General features: G+C 35.5%; 3 protein-coding genes across 3 annotated transcripts; 1 reads left to right on the top strand and 2 right to left on the bottom strand.

The window, feature by feature from the left end:
* Positions 1–2,466, bottom strand: LOC103456047 (GDSL esterase/lipase EXL3-like). The gene is made up of 4 exons (XM_070808083.1): positions 2,115–2,466; positions 1,750–1,880; positions 696–951; positions 1–445 (listed from the first exon to the last, which is right to left on the bottom strand). Exons 1-4 carry the CDS (start codon positions 2,461–2,463, stop codon positions 252–254), a joined length of 930 nt encoding a protein of 309 aa, XP_070664184.1. The 5' UTR covers positions 2,464–2,466; the 3' UTR covers positions 1–251.
* A 4,768-nt stretch (positions 2,467–7,234) lies between these two features.
* On the bottom strand, positions 7,235–9,199 carry LOC103426782 (GDSL esterase/lipase EXL3-like). The gene is made up of 5 exons (XM_008364858.4): positions 8,792–9,199; positions 8,569–8,699; positions 8,253–8,486; positions 7,864–8,119; positions 7,235–7,762 (listed from the first exon to the last, which is right to left on the bottom strand). The coding sequence occupies exons 1-5, from the start codon at positions 9,075–9,077 to the stop codon at positions 7,569–7,571; spliced, it is 1,101 nt and encodes a 366-aa protein (XP_008363080.3). The 5' UTR covers positions 9,078–9,199; the 3' UTR covers positions 7,235–7,568.
* An 8,000-nt stretch (positions 9,200–17,199) lies between these two features.
* Positions 17,200–18,707, top strand: LOC103456037 (heavy metal-associated isoprenylated plant protein 27). The gene is made up of 2 exons (XM_008395671.4): positions 17,200–17,337; positions 18,202–18,707. Exons 1-2 carry the CDS (start codon positions 17,257–17,259, stop codon positions 18,586–18,588), a joined length of 468 nt encoding a protein of 155 aa, XP_008393893.2. The 5' UTR covers positions 17,200–17,256; the 3' UTR covers positions 18,589–18,707.
* The last annotated feature ends 586 nt before the right edge of the window (positions 18,708–19,293 follow it).

The raw sequence follows: 19,293 nt of genomic DNA, 5'->3' as shown, positions 1-19,293 counted from the left end.
TTAGTTAATTTCATGTCACATTGATTTTTCAATGGGGTGAAATCCTCATAGTCTCTCCGGACCCAGAAAGAATGGATAACCGTGATTAGCCACCAGTTATCCATTTAAAAAAAAAAATACAAAAGCGTAACAAGAGTCAAAAAGTGACTGACATCAATTTCTAACAATTTGAGGCTCAAACTTCTGAAAGAGAAACGCACCAAAACTGGTTTGGAAATTTATTGAGTGCTGATACTTGAGAGAGAGAGGCTTCAGAAGAACTTATGAACTTGCGAATCAAAAACCAGAGAGGTGATGACTTCATATCCTTTCTCTGAAGGATGGTAGCTGTCCCAGAATATGTATTTCGACGAATCATTGCAAGTTCCCGGAGAGTAACGTGTACACAGAATGCTAACCTCAACGTTTCCTGTCCCACAACATCCTCGATTGATCACTTCAAATCCTGAAACCATATATAAAATCATTATACCAACCTTATGATCAATATGCATTGTGGAATTTTTTTTTTCCGAGACTATGACGATGACTTAAAAAACATGAATTTAGACTATTGATCTTGTTGATTCATGTTCAGAATGTTTAGTTTTAGATTCACAGTACGACAACATAAATCTTTACATGATATGCGAACATTGTTGGAAACGCATTTTTGCGAATTACTGTTTCCGAAATTAACCAAGGTGGTGATTTACCATATTGAGTAGGGTTTTGGATGAGGGAAAGCAATGTGTTATAGATATCGAGGTAGACAAGCCTTGCTTCTGGCAGCCTCCTATTGAAGGCATCTATTTGGGCGGAGAGCTTGGAGTTGAAGAGACTTGCTGCTTGGTTGGCAGTCTCCGAGCACCCTCTGTCTATGCCTCCACTCAGTGTTCTCTGTGACGGTACACACCCGATGGCTGGCAGACTTACAACTCCAATTCTTCTTGCTCCGAGTCCATATAGTTCCTGTAGTTCCATTTTTCCCCACATTAAAAAAATAGCAAAGTACGACGTTGTGTGTCACGCTTTAACCATCTCTGCTACTACTCAGAGCAGCTTCTTCATACAATCCCAATTACTTGGCACCCAAGATTCAAGAATGAAAAAGATACGCATGTGTGAGCTCATCTATGGAACTTGGGGTACCGAAATATGCGGCATATTGACAATTGTTACTCTTCTGAGGTGGCTAGTTCTGATGCAAGTTTTGTATTTTTGTTTGAGCAATATTCTAGTCTAATCTACACTACGGGGAGGGGGATTCAAACTTGGGTGCAAAAGGGAGAAGCAATGTTTAACTAGGTATGAAATTCTGATGGATCTCAAGCTTATGTGCATCTCAGGATGCAGGGCATTGCAAATTTAGTACTTTATGGCTACATAAGTGGTAATGCACGACTACCAAACTATATATTTTTCTAGTGCTGACATTCACGAATTGCAATTGTTCGATGTTTACCTGAAAGAAACTTGAAGCCGATTTAACCATGAGATCGGTATACGCTGGAATGTCATAGTGAGATCTTCTTAGTGGTGTAGATAAATAAGTATTCGCAATGTCGTTACTCCCTGTGCACACAATGTATATGCTTTTTGATACTATAGTCGTTGTTCTCTCCTTCCCAACGGCTGCATTTATCTTGCTTATGTATTTTTTGAACAAATCCAGTTGATCTGATAGAGTAAGACAGACTGATAGAAACAAAATTAAGAGAAAGAAAGGATGAAATAGTAAATAGAAAAAAGGGGGTTATATTTATTTACCACTATTTTGGGAGTGAGGGGATCATATCCTGAGCCACCTGAGGCAAAACTTACACCAGTAAGTAGGTCTTGAATCTTCAGATTTGAGTCCAAATAAGCTGGCAAAATCTTCTTCACTCCAACTGATTCAGCTGAAATATTTGTAAAGGGTTAATCATTTTCACAGTTTTGTTGAGCTAGTACTTGGATCTAACTGAAGACTTGGAGCAAAACCGTGCGCAATGGCGTTTTATGATTCATACAGCCGACCCCATTCAGTGGGATACAGCTGGTTGTTGTTGTTGTTGTTGGTTGAGCCAGTAGAGCTAGTAAAAAGAATAGAGCTAGTAAAAAGTAAGAAACAACAGCGACAATAGTTATATTACCTATCCAGTCTGAGGGGACTCTGCCATTGCTAAACCTTCCAGTAGGCCTTTTTCCTACAAAGTCCCTCCCATAAGGTGGGAAATTGCATTTGACTATCGTGCCAATATTGTTGTTGTTTCCCGGATCCACTATTGAATCTCCAAAAACAATCACTGCAGGAATCTTTTCGTTGTTTGGTAGCTCTACAGCAGCAACATTGCGGTACAAGAACAAGACTATGGTGATCATTATAAGTTTGAGAGAAGATTTAGACGATGAAGGAAGAAGTTTTGGGGAGAGGAAGTTCATTGCCTTGGTGGGTGAAAATATACACTGCATATTTACGTTTTCATAGGCGTTTTTAAGCATTTGTGTAAGTATGTGGCTACCGCAATAATTGGCTCAAAAGATGTACATTTTAGCTTTTAGTAGTTGTTAGTTAGGGTTCGGTTTAATTCGAGGGGACGTATTAATTGGGTGAGCTAGAAATCTACTTCTTTCAACTGTTATCTCATATGCAACAGATGCAAAATTTCCTCATGACACGGCATTGCAAACTAAGAGTTTGATAATTCAAAAGAGAAATTCCGTGAAATATTACTTGACTAATAGCTATAAACTTCTTTCATGTTGCAAACGCGTCTTCTATATAATTCGCATTTTCAAAGTCAAGGCTTCATATGGCCCAACAAGAAAGAAATAAGGCCTTCCCTAGCCGAAGGCTGGCCAGAGGGCTGATTTTAGCCATTTGGCCCTTCAAAAAATTAATATTTTAATGAACCGTGTAAGATCATATTTCTTACCATCTCTAACCGAGGGCCAAACATAATTTTTATTTGTTTAATGTTATTTAATGTTGTTTAATATTGTTTAATATTCTTTAATGTTGTTTCATGTTACCTAATGTTATGTAATGTTTAATGGTTTAGGAAGTTGTAGGGAAAAAAAAGAATTTTTACAATTTTTAAAACAAATTTTGTAAAAAAAAAAAAAAAAAAAAAAAAAAACTGTGAAAAAAAAACCGGCTAGATGATGTCAGCTAGTTACAGTTGGTTTTCAAATTCTGGCCTGGCCCTGAGTCGGCCGGTTGGCCCTTTGGTCATTTTTTGTCCAGTGGGGCCCACAAACCCTTTGGCCTGGCCCTCGATTGGAGATGATTTTTGGGTTATTTTCGGCCCTATGACCTTTTAGACCCTTCAGTTGGAGATGACCTAAAACAGTCAAAGGTTCTTGCAGCTGCATAAATTCTATCTTATCAGAAGAAGAAAAAATGGTGCTGCTTATTTCCTACGTCGCTGGTTTGCAGTCAAATTTTCACACCATATTGTGATCAGAAATCATCTAACCTTCATTGTATATTATGTATATGGTTTGGCTAATTAGTGTTTAGTGATTAATCACTTTTTGAACGTATATATCCAATTGCTTTTTTACCATCAGCACATAGTACTGCTCCAATGTTTTGCATTCATCCATATTCAATACTCATGGATTTTTAGTTCAAGAACTAAAACTCAAGTTTGACTAAAGTTTAGGAATTAGTGATCCAATTTTGTCATGTAGTTATAAAGCAAATGTGTGATTTTTAACTTCAGTCTCTAAGCATCTATAAGTGGAACAAACTATGTGATTTTTAACTTCAGTCTCTAAGCATCTATAAGTGGAACAAACTATCCAAATATTGTTGATTGTACATATTGCATTGGTGTTTTGCAACTTGTTTTTCCTCTTTTATGATGTCTGTTTTTTTTTTTTTTTTTTTTTTTCTAGCGTATTACTTTGGTGTTTTGCAACTTGTTTTGTAGGTCGACCTTCTAGATTTTTTTATAGAGGGTTTTAGGCTTTACGTCCCCTTCTTTTCTTGTATTTTTATTTGTTAGCTTAAGAGGGGTCAGATTTATGTCTCCTCTTTTTTCTTATATTTTTTATTTTTTTCCTTGTATTATGAGGGGTAATTTTATGTATCTTTGACTAAGTATAACCTTTTTTTTTTTTGAATTTAATAAACTTTCTCTCGTACAGTTGAAGTTTTCCAAATAAAAATTTGTAGTTGTACGTATAGCACAACCTAGAATAGCTCAACTCATTATACAACAAAGGAAAATACAAATATTGATATATAAACTGATCGTGTGACCAACTAACTCTTTAATTCGGATATTAACTTCAAACCCCTTCTTTAGATGATTAAAAGAAGAAAAAAAAAAAGAAAAAAGAGAGACACTACTCAAGTACGAAGTCCGCAATGTAAATGCTTGCAAACGCGGTGTTTTATGCACTGGTCGACAAGGGAGTTGCGCAATGCAAAGTTCAAGAAATTCGGCATCTGTATAAGAAAAAAGACAATGTTGGTGTTGGAGGAGTTGGAGTTGGACTAACCCTATAACCCCTTTTCTTGGGTTATTGAAATTAAACCTTACAAGAAAAATGGGGCCGAACAGAAAAGAAGCAAGTCACATGATCGCATCTAGCAAATAAACTAGAGCTCTACAGGGCCAGTGCAGATCAGGCAGATTTCGACTCCAGCTCCTCTACTGTCATGGAGTGTAAGCGATGGCAGGTTCTATTCCTCCCTTTGAGAAACCACTCAAATACCCCGTCTAAATTTGCATCGAAAACCCTGATCGTGGCTACTTGATTCGTGACCGCAACGAAAGCGTAGTCTATCATCTCGGCCAAACTACAAATGAAAGGGGTTGGTTGATTCATGTCAAAGAAGGAAATGGGGCAACAATAAAACTCGGATAATACATCCGCTCTCTCAACTTGTTGTAAGACGATTGAGCCCGAGTCTTTCCCAAAGATAAAGGTATTCAACCTATTGGAAATTTGAGTGTTTTTGGAGTGTATAGAATCCCAGGGTTGTTGGAGTACTAGGGGTTATGATAAGGTCGACTTGTGCTTAAATCTCGATTTATTCCCTGCGTCATGGTGTATGTTTAATTGGTCATGAAACATTACACCGTGGAACATAACTTTTGACCCTAAAAAGGGCATAAGAGTTCCTAAGCTGGATCATGAATTATGAAGACGTTATTTTTTATCAAGAAAAAGATAAAGTTTATGTTGCCCGCAGCTACGAAACATGTTATGGTTGATTATTGTCTGAATGTTAATGGTTGTATGGACGCCGATACTATGTTTGTTCTGGGGCTTGTCACAAGAAGAGTATGGTGGAATCGTTGGGGAAGCTTCTTTTAATTGTCGTTTTCTGCATAGCAGCAACCAGCGGAGAATTACATAACATCATATAACAGTTGATATAAAGTACCAAAACTTTAAAGGATCTTACAAAACTATTCCCATTCTGGTTTCTGTCACACTCTGAACGAACTAATTGTTTATGATATTGCGACATGCACACATGGTATTTTTGACGAACTGCTGTTAGCAATAGTTCAAGGTTTTACCTGAAGAAGCCATTACACAGATTGAAGCCTCTTGCTTTGATCTTCTACTCAATGGAAACCTTATGTTCTCTTCTAGTAATGGATCTAGATTTTATCTCAGAAAATGAAACAGACCTTCCTTGAGCAGGGACCAAGTATATATATAGACATCTACAGACATCTCATCATAACTACCTCCTCCCATTAAGGATGGCAGTTTGATAACTGCAAGCATTACGCTTGTCTTTCGATCATAGGGTGTTTCTCTACTTCATCACGTAATCCTTATCGTCCTACATTATAGGAGATTCAATTAACCAAGTCATTAACTCCTAACTGAACTCTAGTGTCTGATATGGATAATTAACCTTAATTATAATTAGTAAAATCCAAATAAGTTCCAACATTAAAGACTCTACGATGACGTCTCCATTTTTGGTTTCTATTTAACATTTGAATTTAGACTATGCAATGTCGTGTATGTTTCTGGTTCTGCTTTTACATTTGAATTCAGGCTCTATGCAGTGTATGTTTTTGGTTTTGTTTTTATATTGAGATCCAAGCTGTGCAATGAATGTCTGTTTTTGGTTCTGCTTTTACATTTGAATTCAGACTCTGCAATGCAGTTTCTATTTTCCTATGGATTTTGCCTTCCACCATTCCAAACACAAATTCAATTACAAAATTAAGTAGCAAAAATAACCTAAAATTCGAAGCACGAATTTTGCATATTTGATCCATCTATGGAGTCTTCTAAACCTCATCGATACTCAAGTTCCACTTTTGCGGCCCTAGCCTCAACAAACTTTCTTCTAGAAACTCTCTTCGACACAACAGTTGATATGTGACCACTCATTCCCAAACCACGCTGCACCATCCGCCCTACAGTCTCATTGAGGTCGTTGATGGTTCTGGAAAGAATTGTGTCAATCACGATGTCGTGGTCGCTGATTGATTGAGCAGTTGGGATCTAGTTCTACTCGCCGTCACCAATGAGCAATGACCTCTTCTTCTTCATCGGAGAGAAGATGAGAGACATAGGAAGAGAGAAGGACGGGAAAGAGTGAAGGGAGAGAAAGGGGAAACAAAGCTAAGATTGAAGGGAGTAGATAAACACAAGAGAGAGGACGAGGAGAGAAGGAAATCAATAAATTGAAGTGAGAGAATGATAGATTAGTTATTTTCTAACTAGTCTAAATCACGTGACATGTTTCATTGACTTATGTACAATTATTATAAAAATTTAATAATAATTTTTATATCCAAAAGAAAAATTAACTATTAATATAGGGAACTTTAACGAAAAGCACCCGGTACTGTTCACTTTAACGAAAAACCACATTTTTACACTAAAAAGTCAATCATGGTACTATTCACTTTACCCTTTATTTTGTTCTTATCATTAAAACTCAAAGTTTTCAAGCCATTTTCATTAGTTTTCCTATTAATATATGGCTAATTAGTAAATATTCTCGATCGACGTAATATGAAGGCCTTATGCGGATCAACTGATTTAGGGTTTCAATTCCTGTCGACTATACTGATTGCAACTCCATGAGCACCAAACAAAGGACAATTATTGACCATTCTATTAATTATGAAACATGGCAATCAACTCCACCATGTGGACACGATTAGGATGGTCCAAAGTTATAAGAGCTACATTATATGAAAGGTTAAAGACTCCATCTTAATTCCCACTGACAACAAACAATGACGATCATCTTAATTTTCCACTAAGTAACAACAAATAATGACAATTATAATTTATTCATTTAATATTAAAAATGCACCAACACGTTGCAGATTATGAGGGTGAATCTCTTTGGAACCTTAATTGGCTCACAAGACATGTTTTTCGAAATTGGATTTCTAATCCGTTTATTACGTACAAATATGAAGGCTATAAATCCATATTTCTTCTTTTTGTTCACACACCGTAAGATTGTATTAAGAATTTTGTGCACATTAATACAATCGAAAAGTACAACACTGAAGACAATATAGAATAGGAGAAATAAAACACATTAAGCCGGCTTACCAATTTATTGATTGTTGAGACTTGAGAGACTGAGAAGCTGATGATCAGAAGAATTTACGAATTTGCGTATCGAAAACCAGAGGGACAAGGGTCTCATATGCCTTCTCCGTGGGATGATAGCTGTCCCAGAATATGTATTTCGATGAATCATTGCAGGTTCCCGGAGAGTAACGAGTACACAGGACGCTAACCTCGATGTTTCCTGTTCCACAACAGCCCTTATTTGCCACTTCAAATCCTGAATCCATGTATAAGTACCTTAGATTCACAGTTTGACATTACCCGTAAACTTAGTTGATGTATCACTAATTTGAAATTAAACAAATATGATGATCTTACCATATTGAGTAGGGTTTTGGATGAGGGAAAGCAATGTGTAGTAGATATCAAGGTAGACAACCCTCGCTTCTGGAAGCCTCTTATTGAAGGCATCTATGTTGGCCGAGAGCTTGGAGTTGAAGAGGCGGGCCGCTTGGTTAGCAGTCTCGGAGCAATCCCTATTTATGCCTCCACCCACTGTTCTCTGTGACGGCACACACCCGATTGCCGGCAGATTTATTACTCCAATTCTTCTTGCTCCGAGTCCATAAAGTTCCTGCAGCCCCATTTTTCTCCACATTAAAATAAGGGTAAAAAGTAAAGCACACTTTAATCCTTGATCTCAATTACTTGGAAGCAAAGTTTCAAGAATGAAAACTTCATTTTCCCATGCTGACTTTTGCAATTACCTGTAAGAAACTTGAAGCCGAGTTAATCATGAGATCGGTATACGCTGGAATGTCATAGTAAGGTCTCCTCACTGGTGTAGATAAATAAGTATTTGCAATGTCGTCGCTTCCTATGCACACAATGTATATGCTTTTTGATACTATAGTTGCCGCCCTCTCCTCCCCCGCTGCTGCAGTTATCTTGCGTATGTAATTTTTGAACAGGTCTAGTTGATCTGATAATGATAGGACAGACTGAACGAAGCATAATTAACAGAAAGCAAGGATGTATGAAATACTAAATAGTAAAAGATGGGAAGATATAATAAATATTTACCACGATTTGGGGAGTGAGAGGATCATATCCTGAACCACCCGAGGCAAAACTTACACCAGTAAGTAGGTCTTCAATCTTCAGATTTGGATCCAAATAAGCTGGTAAAATATTTTTCACTCCAACTGATTCAGCTGAAAAGTTTGGAACGGGTTAATTTTCTTACAGTTTGGTTAAGCCAGCAGCCGTAAAAAGTAAAAATAGCAATGACAGTAGTTAGATTTACCTATCAAGTCTGAGGGAACTCTGCCATTGCTAAACCTTCCAGTAGGCCGTTTTCCTATGAAGTCCCTCCCATAAGGTGGGAAGTTGCATTTGACTATAGTGCCAATATTGTTGTTGTTTCCGGGATCCACTATTGAATCTCCGAAAACAATCAGTGCCGGAATTTTTTCATTGTTCGGTAGTTTCACTGCAGCAGCATGGCAGTAGCAGAACAAAACTATAACGACTGAAAGAAATTTGAGAGAAGACTTAGATGAAGGAAGAAGTTTTTGGGAGAGAAAGTTCATTGTATTAAGTGGATGAAAATACACTGCATATTCAAGTCCTCTTAAGCATTTGCGTAGGTGAGGGGGTACTTAAATATTTGCACAGGTGTAGTTTTGAGTAGTTGTTAGACAGAAATTGGTTTAATTCGATGCACTCTGGTATTTTACTAAGGGGCCATATATTAACTCCATTCAGTACTCTATAACGTCGGCTGAATGCAAAACCTCCATAAATGTCGTTAAACTAATAGCTAGTTTTTACTTGTTTGTTTTGAAACTTTTTTTGTGTTTACAAAACGCGTCTTTTGAAAACTTCGCATCGCTAACGTCAAGGCTCCAGATGGCCAAAAATATAGGAAAGAGAGTCAAGGCTCTACCTACATAAATTCAATACAAGAAAACAAGGAATGTGTGATGGAATTTATGGTGGTGCACAAAAATTCGTCATATATTACGAGAATAAGTGAGGAGATTTTAGAAATCACATAAAAACTTTTGTGGGACCAGGATGATTTTTTAGATTGTATGCGTCACATATAACTTTCAGATTCGCCACATATAAATGGGCGGGAAATTTTACCGCCCATATGAAAGTTTATTTGTGACGAATTGTAGAATGCGTTACATAATGTTAAATAATATGACATACGCAATTGTGAGGCTAAAGATGCCTCATTGATTTTATATATAAAATTATGGGGTTTTTGAACTTTAATCCCTCAAGAAGTTTAAAATTTTAAAAAAACCTGGTGTTAGATTAAATATTGATTTTAGTCCCTAATGTGCCCTTAATTCAAAATAATTAATGTGCATTTTATTTAATGTCTCCCATTAAATATTTAAATTTATTAATACACAAATTTTAATTTATTTTTTGACCAAAAAAGAGTTTTTTAATTTATTAATTTTATTTAACATTCTTCAAACTTGAAAGACTCAATTAATGTACTTAAATGTTAGTACCGAAATATATTATATTGAACTAATATATTTAAATGTTAGTACCGAAATGTATGTACCTAAATATATGCACCGAAATGTATTAATATTAAACTAATGTACCTAAATGTATGTACTGAAATGTATGCACTGAAATGTTAGTACCGAAAATGTATTATATTGAATTAATGTACCTAAATGTTTGTATCGAAATGTATGTACCGAAATGTGTGTACTTAAATGTATGCACCGAAATGTATTATAATGAATTTAATATACCTAAATGAAGAAGATAAAGTACATCAAAATATATTGTATAACAAAAATTAGTTTATCTAAATGTTCACAACAAAATATATTACGATGAATGAAATGAAAATAAAAATTATAATGAAATAAAATTAATACATTAAAAATTAGAAAGAAAAAGATAAATAATTAAAAACTCAAAATATAATTAATAAATGAGGTTATTAATGTATCAAGGGACTAAAATTATATTTTGATCTTACTCATGGTTTTAATCAAAAAGTCATCTTTGCCAAGGATTAAAATGAAGTTTTCTATAAAATTATTCATAAAAGCCAAATATTAAAACATAAAATAAAATAATTGAATCTTTCTTTTAATCTTCCACAGAGTACACATTCCTTTGGTTTTCTAAACAGAGAGAGTACCCACTCTCACTTCGTCACTTTTCACCCCACCCCTTCATCTCCCTCTTTTGTTCTCCGGTGGTTGCCATCATCGGTGGCCACCCATCTCCCCTTCATCTCCCACAAATCGCACCATTTTTTCCCCATTGCACTCCGATTTGCCTCACTGCCCTGAGTCACTCTCCTCAACACCCAAATACTTGTATCTAACTTGGTGGCTGCAATTGGGTAAGGTCTTACCTCATCTTAATTTTGTTTTAGGTTATGCACAAAATTAAACTTTTGTTTGAATGAACTATGACAATTTCTAAACTGGTAACCCTAAAATCCAAGATTTTATTCTCCCAAATTCCAAATCATAAATCAGATATCGTTGGCCTTTTTGGTTGAAAGATAGTGCTAGCCTTTGATTATTGTCTTAAAGTTTTATTATTTTACTTATTTGATCGAATTCTTATCAGTTTCAATATTTATAGTTTTGATCACTATCTTGTCTGGTAACGGGGCCTTCAAATTTCATGATGGTGTTGGTTCCATGTAGTGCTCGTGATTGCTATTCGGTGGATGATTGTAGAAGATTTTTCTTATTTTCTTAATGGTGTTTGTTCATAATGTTTTCATGAAAGCTACACAACTATTGCAGCTGATGTAGCTTTGATTCTTAGAGTTATGACAATGACAAGAAAATGGCTCGAATAATCAACTGAAATATATATATATATATATAAACACTATAATCATTTAAGCATGTCATGACTTTAACATTTACAGCATCACAAACTTGTATTTTAGCTTTTCTAGCAACTTATTTTAGTCATCGTCAGAATGATAGGCTTGTGTTGGACCAGGCGTTTGGATTATCTTGCATTGCTTATAGCTTGGTTTTGGCTTGTAGTCTTAATATAGTAGGTTTCACATTGGCTTTATATGTTTGACATAGCAAACTTGTAGGCTTGATATTTGCTTGTATGCTTCATTAGTGCTAGCAGACTTTCTTATAAAACAAGTACAATAACGAGAATAAAATGTTATACATGCTTGCAAATAATTACTCGACGAGCATGAAAAGAAAGCTCGACTACTAAAATCCAAAGGTTGGACTCAAAATGACAATGAGGGGTTCCAGTCTTTATTCCAAAGACACCCATTGTCTCAACCGTCTGGAGTTTCACCAAGTACTGAGGCTCCAAATAATCAACCTCTGGTGCCCCCCCTTCTGGGGTACTTCCGAGTACTGAGGCTTCACATGAGCAACCTTTGTGAAGGTTCCATCCTGTTTGTTCATTTTAACTCATGTGTATGTACATGTATGTAATTTCTCGAAGATATCAATATATAAGCTTTATTTCATTCAATGTATTGTGTCAAATATAATAAAGCATATACTTCACTAAGATGTGCTACTTCTGGACCAAATATCAGTTCATCTTCTCCCCCACGAGGATGAATGATTTTTCTTAGTGTCTAAATATTAATAACCACTTGAGTGTTCAACTTATGATCTTCAATCCATATAATTCTTTAATATCATAAACATCATGGATAAGATTTGTGTTGGCATATTGTTCGATCTGTAGTTCGAGACAATATTTCTCTCAACACTTTATAATCTTTCTAGACTCTTCAGGAGTCGCAATTTAATGTCATCGACTTTTCAGGAGTTCTAATTTAATGTTATTGACTCTTGCAAGAGATTTTAGTATGTTGCAACAATATCATAATGATAGTACTCATTAAGGCAATTTATACAATGCATTGGTATTGAGTACATAATTCATGCTTTACCCTTCCAGGGCTTATTTCAAGCAATTCGAATCCTTCAGTTCATGATACATTTTCCTTTGGAATATATACAAAACAATTTGCTCCCATGTATACTTGAGGGATTTACTTATGGAGATATAATGTGGGTGACTCACAACCCTTCATATATAATTCTTCATTCATATGAACTCGTTTACAAGAGTATAATTTCATGTTTCAATTAGTAACCTTATGTCATATCATGTGAGTGTATTTCACCATATTACAAATGCCCATATGTAACCTTCTAGGTTCAACATCTTTTGGTTATTTGTATTGTATTCAAGTATATAGGTCTATTTTTCCACGTTCTTACAAAATTGTAATGGAATTGCATTTCTCCATCTTTGAGCAATAATTTTTCCTTTCACGAAAAGAAGAACGAGACTCAATATCAACACAGCTCATTTGATGAATTTAGTAGTTACTTGTAAAAACCAAAATTATCATTGGTTATCATCAATCTGTGATCCCATATTCTCATGTACATGCGCATGCATAAAAACTTTTCATTTCTTTAGGTATCCATTGCCTCTTCAAGGGCATTATAATATCTTTCTCAGGATAGTCATAATTTAGATAATGTGGATCGTAACCTCTTCTGGAGCGTTATAGAGCTTGGATTATAACCTCCTTTAGAGCATTATACTATCTCTCCTAGGAGAGTCAACATTCCCATGTCCGTAGATTGTTCTTTCTGGGACATGTATCCATGTGGCAACTGTCATACTTCTGACATGCAACAATTATGCTTTGAGAATGAAATAATTTAGTAGTGCCATATTCTTCTTCTTTCGAATGACCGAACATTTTGAGTTTGAGAGTTTGCCACGCTTCAGGCATGCAACAGATAACTCATTTACTGCCTCATTATTTTGTCCAACAGAGACATCAATTTTTGTAGGCACATTTGTAGCAAGTATATGTGATGTTATCACTTTCGTTGCATAATTAAATGCATCTGGCATTTGACTTGCATATTTTTGCATCATTTAATCATTTTCACTTCGTTTTTATATTAATTGCTTCATGAATCAAAATAAGACAAATTCTCTTCATTCTTCTGGAACGGTCTTTTCTCATCATTCTTCTGGAATGATATTTTCTCATCGTTCTTCTGGAATGATGTTATTTTCTCCCCTTAATGGCACGAAAATTGTCTTATCAAAATCATAGTCTGCAAATCATGCGGTAAATATATCCCCAGTCAAGGGTTTCAAATACTGAATGATAGATGGAGAATCAAATCTAACATAAATTCCTAGTTTGTATCGATGCCTTATTTTAGTACGTTATAACAGTGCACTAGGCACACATATAACATAACCAAAAACTTGTAAATGTGTAATGTTTGGCTGGTGCCTAAACACGAATTGTACTGAGAAATATTAATGGTTGGCAACTAGTCTCAACCGAGCTTAATAATAAATTATGTAAAATGGTATGTCCCTATCTTGCAATTTCTTTTTCATGAGCAAGGCGCAGGCAATCAATTTCATTCGCTTAATAAATACTTCTGCTTAATCATTTTGAGTTTGAACATGAGGAACATGGTGTTCAATATCAATGCCCAATGACATGCAATAATTATCAAAACTTTGAGATGTAAACGCTCCAGCAAATAAGCATTATATCATCATTTACATAAATCAAGGAACTTCTAGTCCTTATTTAATAGCTTATGGATTGGAATTCTCATGGCCTTTATTACAATTACGTTATGGCACTTCGGCTCTTCAAACTTAAGATACTCATCAAGGAACTTCATGTCCAATCTTGAGGATCTATGGACTTCATCCTAATCTTTTTGCATGATGAAACTTCGGGTTTAATCATTTTAGGTGATGAAGATCAAGAAACTTCAGGTTCTTATCTGATTAAGAAACTTTGGGTCAAGTATGTACTCATCGTAACAAAAAGAAGTATAATAAATAAATTAAAGCAATAGGCGGTAATATGTACTCATCGTAACAAAAAGAAATACAATAAATAAATTAAAGCAATAGGCGGTAATTCCAGCCATAGTAAATAAATTGTTTTTCAGTAAATAAAGCTTGTGACAAGGGCTTTAATTCAGCACCATTCACATAAATTTCAAAGTTTTAAAGCAAAGGGTAATAATTCTACCCATTGTAAATAAACATAATTTGTGATAGGGTTTTAAATCAACACCATGCACATAAATATGCCAAAACAGAAAAATGTAATGATTAAGTCCCCATCTTTTGATTTTTCCTTTTTTTTTCTTGGTCTGCCACTTTCTTTTGTATCATTCTTTTTTTTTTTGGTCATTTCACAACTTTAAGTCCCTTTAGTTACTCAGGAAGTAATAGTAACAATAAGTTCCAATTGATGTTCCTTCTCCGTGAGTTTTGAAAAAGTCGAAACAGTTCCCATAAGTTTTGGAGTCAAGAGTGTCTCCAACTTATGAGACAATCAAATTGTTAGATTTAGCTCAAAATTTAGTATGATATGGATAAGAGGATACCGAACAACTTTCGTGAAGAAACAATTTTGATCTGAGATACCAAAATAGAGTTTTGGTACTCATAAGGTGTATGTCCAATTTTTTGCAGAAGTTGGAAACTGGTTTGGCATTTTTAGGCATTTGCGATGATCGCATTGTTGGAATTTTCTAAAAATTTGATATTATAGATACTAGGCGGACGAACAACTTTGAAGAAAAAAGTATTTCAATCCGAGGTATGCAAGTTGGAATTCCGAGGCGGTTTTCATGGCTGTCAGATTCTCTACGAATTTTGAGTTTGTACTCCTTTGCTTTTGCAAACGATGATATACAGTCATACAACAATATATATATTTGCTTCAAGAAAATCAGTAGTACAAAGATTTTAGGATGAAATGAAAGGATTTTCTTATTTGTGAGATTCCAGGCGACAGAGGTGAACATGATTTGTGGGTTTGTGTTTTCCAATGACACGAGAGCTTCTCGTGCTGATAACGTATTGTAAAATTGATGGTGTGTGCAGTGAAATAAATAAACAAGACACAAAATTTACGATGTTACTCTACAGTCAGTGTGACTGGAGTACGTCCTCGGGGCAGTAGTGATGCTTTCATTTATAATCTGAAATAATAATATTACAAATATAACTCTCTCTATTCTCTCCTCTCTTTTTCCTCTCTTTGCCATGAGCCTTATGGCTTTCTCTCTTCCATTCTTTTCTTCTCTTTTTATTCTCCTCGTATCACCTTTGATTTATAGGCAAAGCAGGAGCACCAAAAGCAAGCAGTGTCAGCTCCTAGTGGAAGGACATGTAGAGTGGGATGAATGGGATGTAGTGGGTTGGTCATCCACACATTGAATGACTCATAATATTATAACACAAAAAGTATTTATATTTTAATGGTATACAGTATGTCCTACATTTATTTAATTTTTAATACTCCAGACTACTCAACACTACATAAAATAAATGTGAAAATTGGATTATCAAAGAAATACTTTTTTTTTTCTTCTTTACTAATTTAATGAATATAAAACTGAAGTATTGAAGACTTACCCGTCCTACGTGCTCGATACTACGACTTCAAAATCCAAACCTCACTCCATACTACCCACGCCCTTTTTTATCATTTACAAATTTTTCTCAATTTTAAATCGTAAAAATAAGTAAATTAAAAAAAAATTAGTGGACAAAAATTACTATATATATATAAAAGAGAACTTTCATGAAAATGTTTTGGACTAAGTTTATCTTAATAAAAAAACTATGCTATAACTTTATTTAATAAAAAAACTTAAATTTTAATGAAAAATGCTTAAATTTTAATGAAAAAGACAAAAAAAAACTTAAGTTTTAATAAAAACAGACATAATTTTAATATTTAAAAAAAAAGACTCGCTGACCTGCGCATCTTTCACACAAACTGTTTATGAAACTTAATGGTACTACACTGTTTATGAAACTTAACAGTACTACACTGCTTATGAAACTTTCTACACTATTTATGAAACTTAACAATACTACACTGCTTATGAAACTTTCTACACTGTTTATGAAACTTAACAATACTATATTGTTTATGAAACTTAACGGTAGATGCTCATCCCAAATTTTCAAGTTCTTTCACCAGAATGCAATAAAAAAGATTTAAAAAAAAACATGATAGAGATCAACGTCCACACCGTTAAAGTCGTGCATGACTAATAGCTCAATACCACAATACCATTATTGGAAAAATGGGTGATGAGTCCAATGATGTTGTCAATGATATTGCCCCACCCTACCCCCAACCATCCCAACCCACATCTAATTGACTCCTTCCCAAATCCTAATCATACCGCCCTAGATGTGGTTCTGAATCGAATGGAACACATTTCAATTTAAAATTTTAATTTTAGAGAAATAATATATGCTTGAATTATGTCAAGGAGTTATGCAACTGAAGGATTGGTTGGGTATTATTTGCATGCGCCTTTAGTTAAGTTTTTTATGTTTTTTGTTTTTTATTTCTTTTCTCTTGTTCTTATCATTAAATAAAAATGATAACTCGAGGTTTTGTAGTCTCTGCACTGTTGTAGATTGCCATGAAACTCAACCCAAAAATGTGATAAGCCCAAAACTCTGCCCAGCAACAACGTGTAGGTTCTAGATTACTCTACATATAAAGAGAAACGTGCCAACCATCTACAGCTACCACGCACAGCACAGCTTGGCGGGTCATGCTGATGTGTATATATATGTTGCAACGTGCAAGGCAAACTTTAGGGTTTTATAACTTCACACTCAGCATTTGTCCCACTTTTTCTAGTTTTATCTTTGCACGTGTGTGTGGCAATGGGTTTTCTCAGTAAAGTCTCTGAGCTTGGAGAGTGGCATCGTAGTAGTAAAAAGCTCAAAAAGAACAAGCAATTGCAGGTATCTGCTACTATATTCCCACTTCTTCGTATAGTTTTTTGCTTCATCGTTTGCAAGGGCGATAGTTAGAAGGGGAGAATCGAACACGATGCTCGAGTACGTGAGATACTCTATATGTGGTCAATCGATGCATATACTTTTTTGTCTATTGTATAACTATAGTTGGAGAGGAAGAATCGAACATGATGCTTGAGTCGAAGATACTCTAATATGATGTATGTGTCTCTTTGTTTATGGTATTTTGGGTCATGTAATGAATATTATAAGCCCGACATAATATATTTTCTTTGATATAAGCGATCTTTTTACTATTACAAATTCACTTGCGCTTTAAAGTGCATGGAAAATATTCCTTAATAATTATTCCGTTTTTTCTAATTAATTGGACTCCTGTCACGAGTCTAATATTTATTGCCGATTCATCGGAATTTAGTTGTATTATTTTTTTATTATAAAAGAGAGATTAGATTCAGCAGTATATACTTGTAGCTCGTTCAATCACTGAACTAGCTCAAATCCCTAACCCCGGATCAGGATCCTCTCCTGAGCAGGTCTTCCTGATCAGGCCCATCGGATCGTTTAATTTTTATTTAACGGCTACAAACAGAGAGTGGAGCATCTTTAAAAATTATAATAATTATAATCGTTGGATAAAAATTAAACAGTTGGATAAGTCTGTTCAGGAGGATCCTCTCCATAGGATCCTGATCCCCTAACCCAACTATTTTTTTCAGCTACCCTTTACTTTTACTGCTTGTTTTCTCTTTTTCTCGCCGATGTATTTTATTTGTCAAAAAAAATAAAATTTTATCTATAACCGCACATTTTGTTTCTTTTTTTTTTTAAATTTATTTTTTACGTCAGACGGTGGAGATTAAAGTGAAGATGGACTGTGAAGGGTGCGAGAGAAGAGTGAAGAAATCCGTGCAAGGCATGAAAGGAGTCACGGAGGTTGAGGTGGACCCCAAGCAGAGCAAGCTCACTGTGATTGGCTATGTGGACCCCGATAAAGTGTTGCATCGTGTCAGGCATCGAACGGGGAAGAAGGCTGAGCTCTGGCCTTATGTGCCGTACGATGTCGTTCCGCATCCCTACGCCCCGGAGGCATATGACAGGAAGGCCCCACCTGGGTACGTGCGGAACGTGCTGGAGGATCCGGAGGCTTCGGCTCTCGCACGTGCAAGCTCCACTGAAGTGAAGTATACGACGGCGTTTAGTGACGAGAATCCAAATGCGTGTGTGGTCATGTAGTCTAATGATATGCTGAAATTCCAACTTGTAAATTTTGTAGCACTTTTTTGAATAGTCGCTGTAAAAGTTGCTTAAGCGTGTTTTGGAAATGAAAAAAGTTTGCCTGAAGTGTGAATAAAGCAGAGAGAGGGAAAATTTTGGGTCTTGTAGCACCATTGTGTGTTATCATCTCATATGAGTTCTCGTTGTTAGAACATCGTGTTGGAGGCGACAAACACTAGATAATTTTAACAGAGTTTTGATCACTGAACAACTTCGAAGATCGATGTGGAGGGCGATCGAAATTTTTTGAAATTGTTTACGGGAGAGTTTTGGGTGATGGAAACGACATGATTAGTGAAGAGGTAACTGTTGTCGAAAAACGAAAAAGTTCGAGTTGAAAAGAGAACTGTTGTTGACGGATCATTCATGACCCGATTTTAGTGTAAGTATTTTTTTAATTGATTTGGTTACAACCATTGAGATCAAAGTTATTGGGCTGAATTGGGATAGGCCCAAAGTTTTTTCATTTGTACTGTGGCTTAGGCCCAAAGTTATTGGGCTGAATTGGGATAGCACTTAAGTTGGACTGGGCTAATTATATTCCAAAAGAAAGCGGTCTGGGAGTGACAGACACGATCCCTTGCTTTACAGCCACACTTCGCGCACACGACGTCGTTTGATTTTGTGGTGTCCAAAACGCGTTGGCCAGCCAGAGGAATCCCT

This window comes from Malus domestica, chromosome 02, assembly GCF_042453785.1.
Source record: "Malus domestica chromosome 02, GDT2T_hap1".
NCBI classification, from domain to species: Eukaryota; Viridiplantae; Streptophyta; class Magnoliopsida; order Rosales; family Rosaceae; genus Malus; species Malus domestica.
Note: the sequence above shows the minus strand (reverse complement) of the source record. Positions and strands in the feature narration are given on the sequence as shown.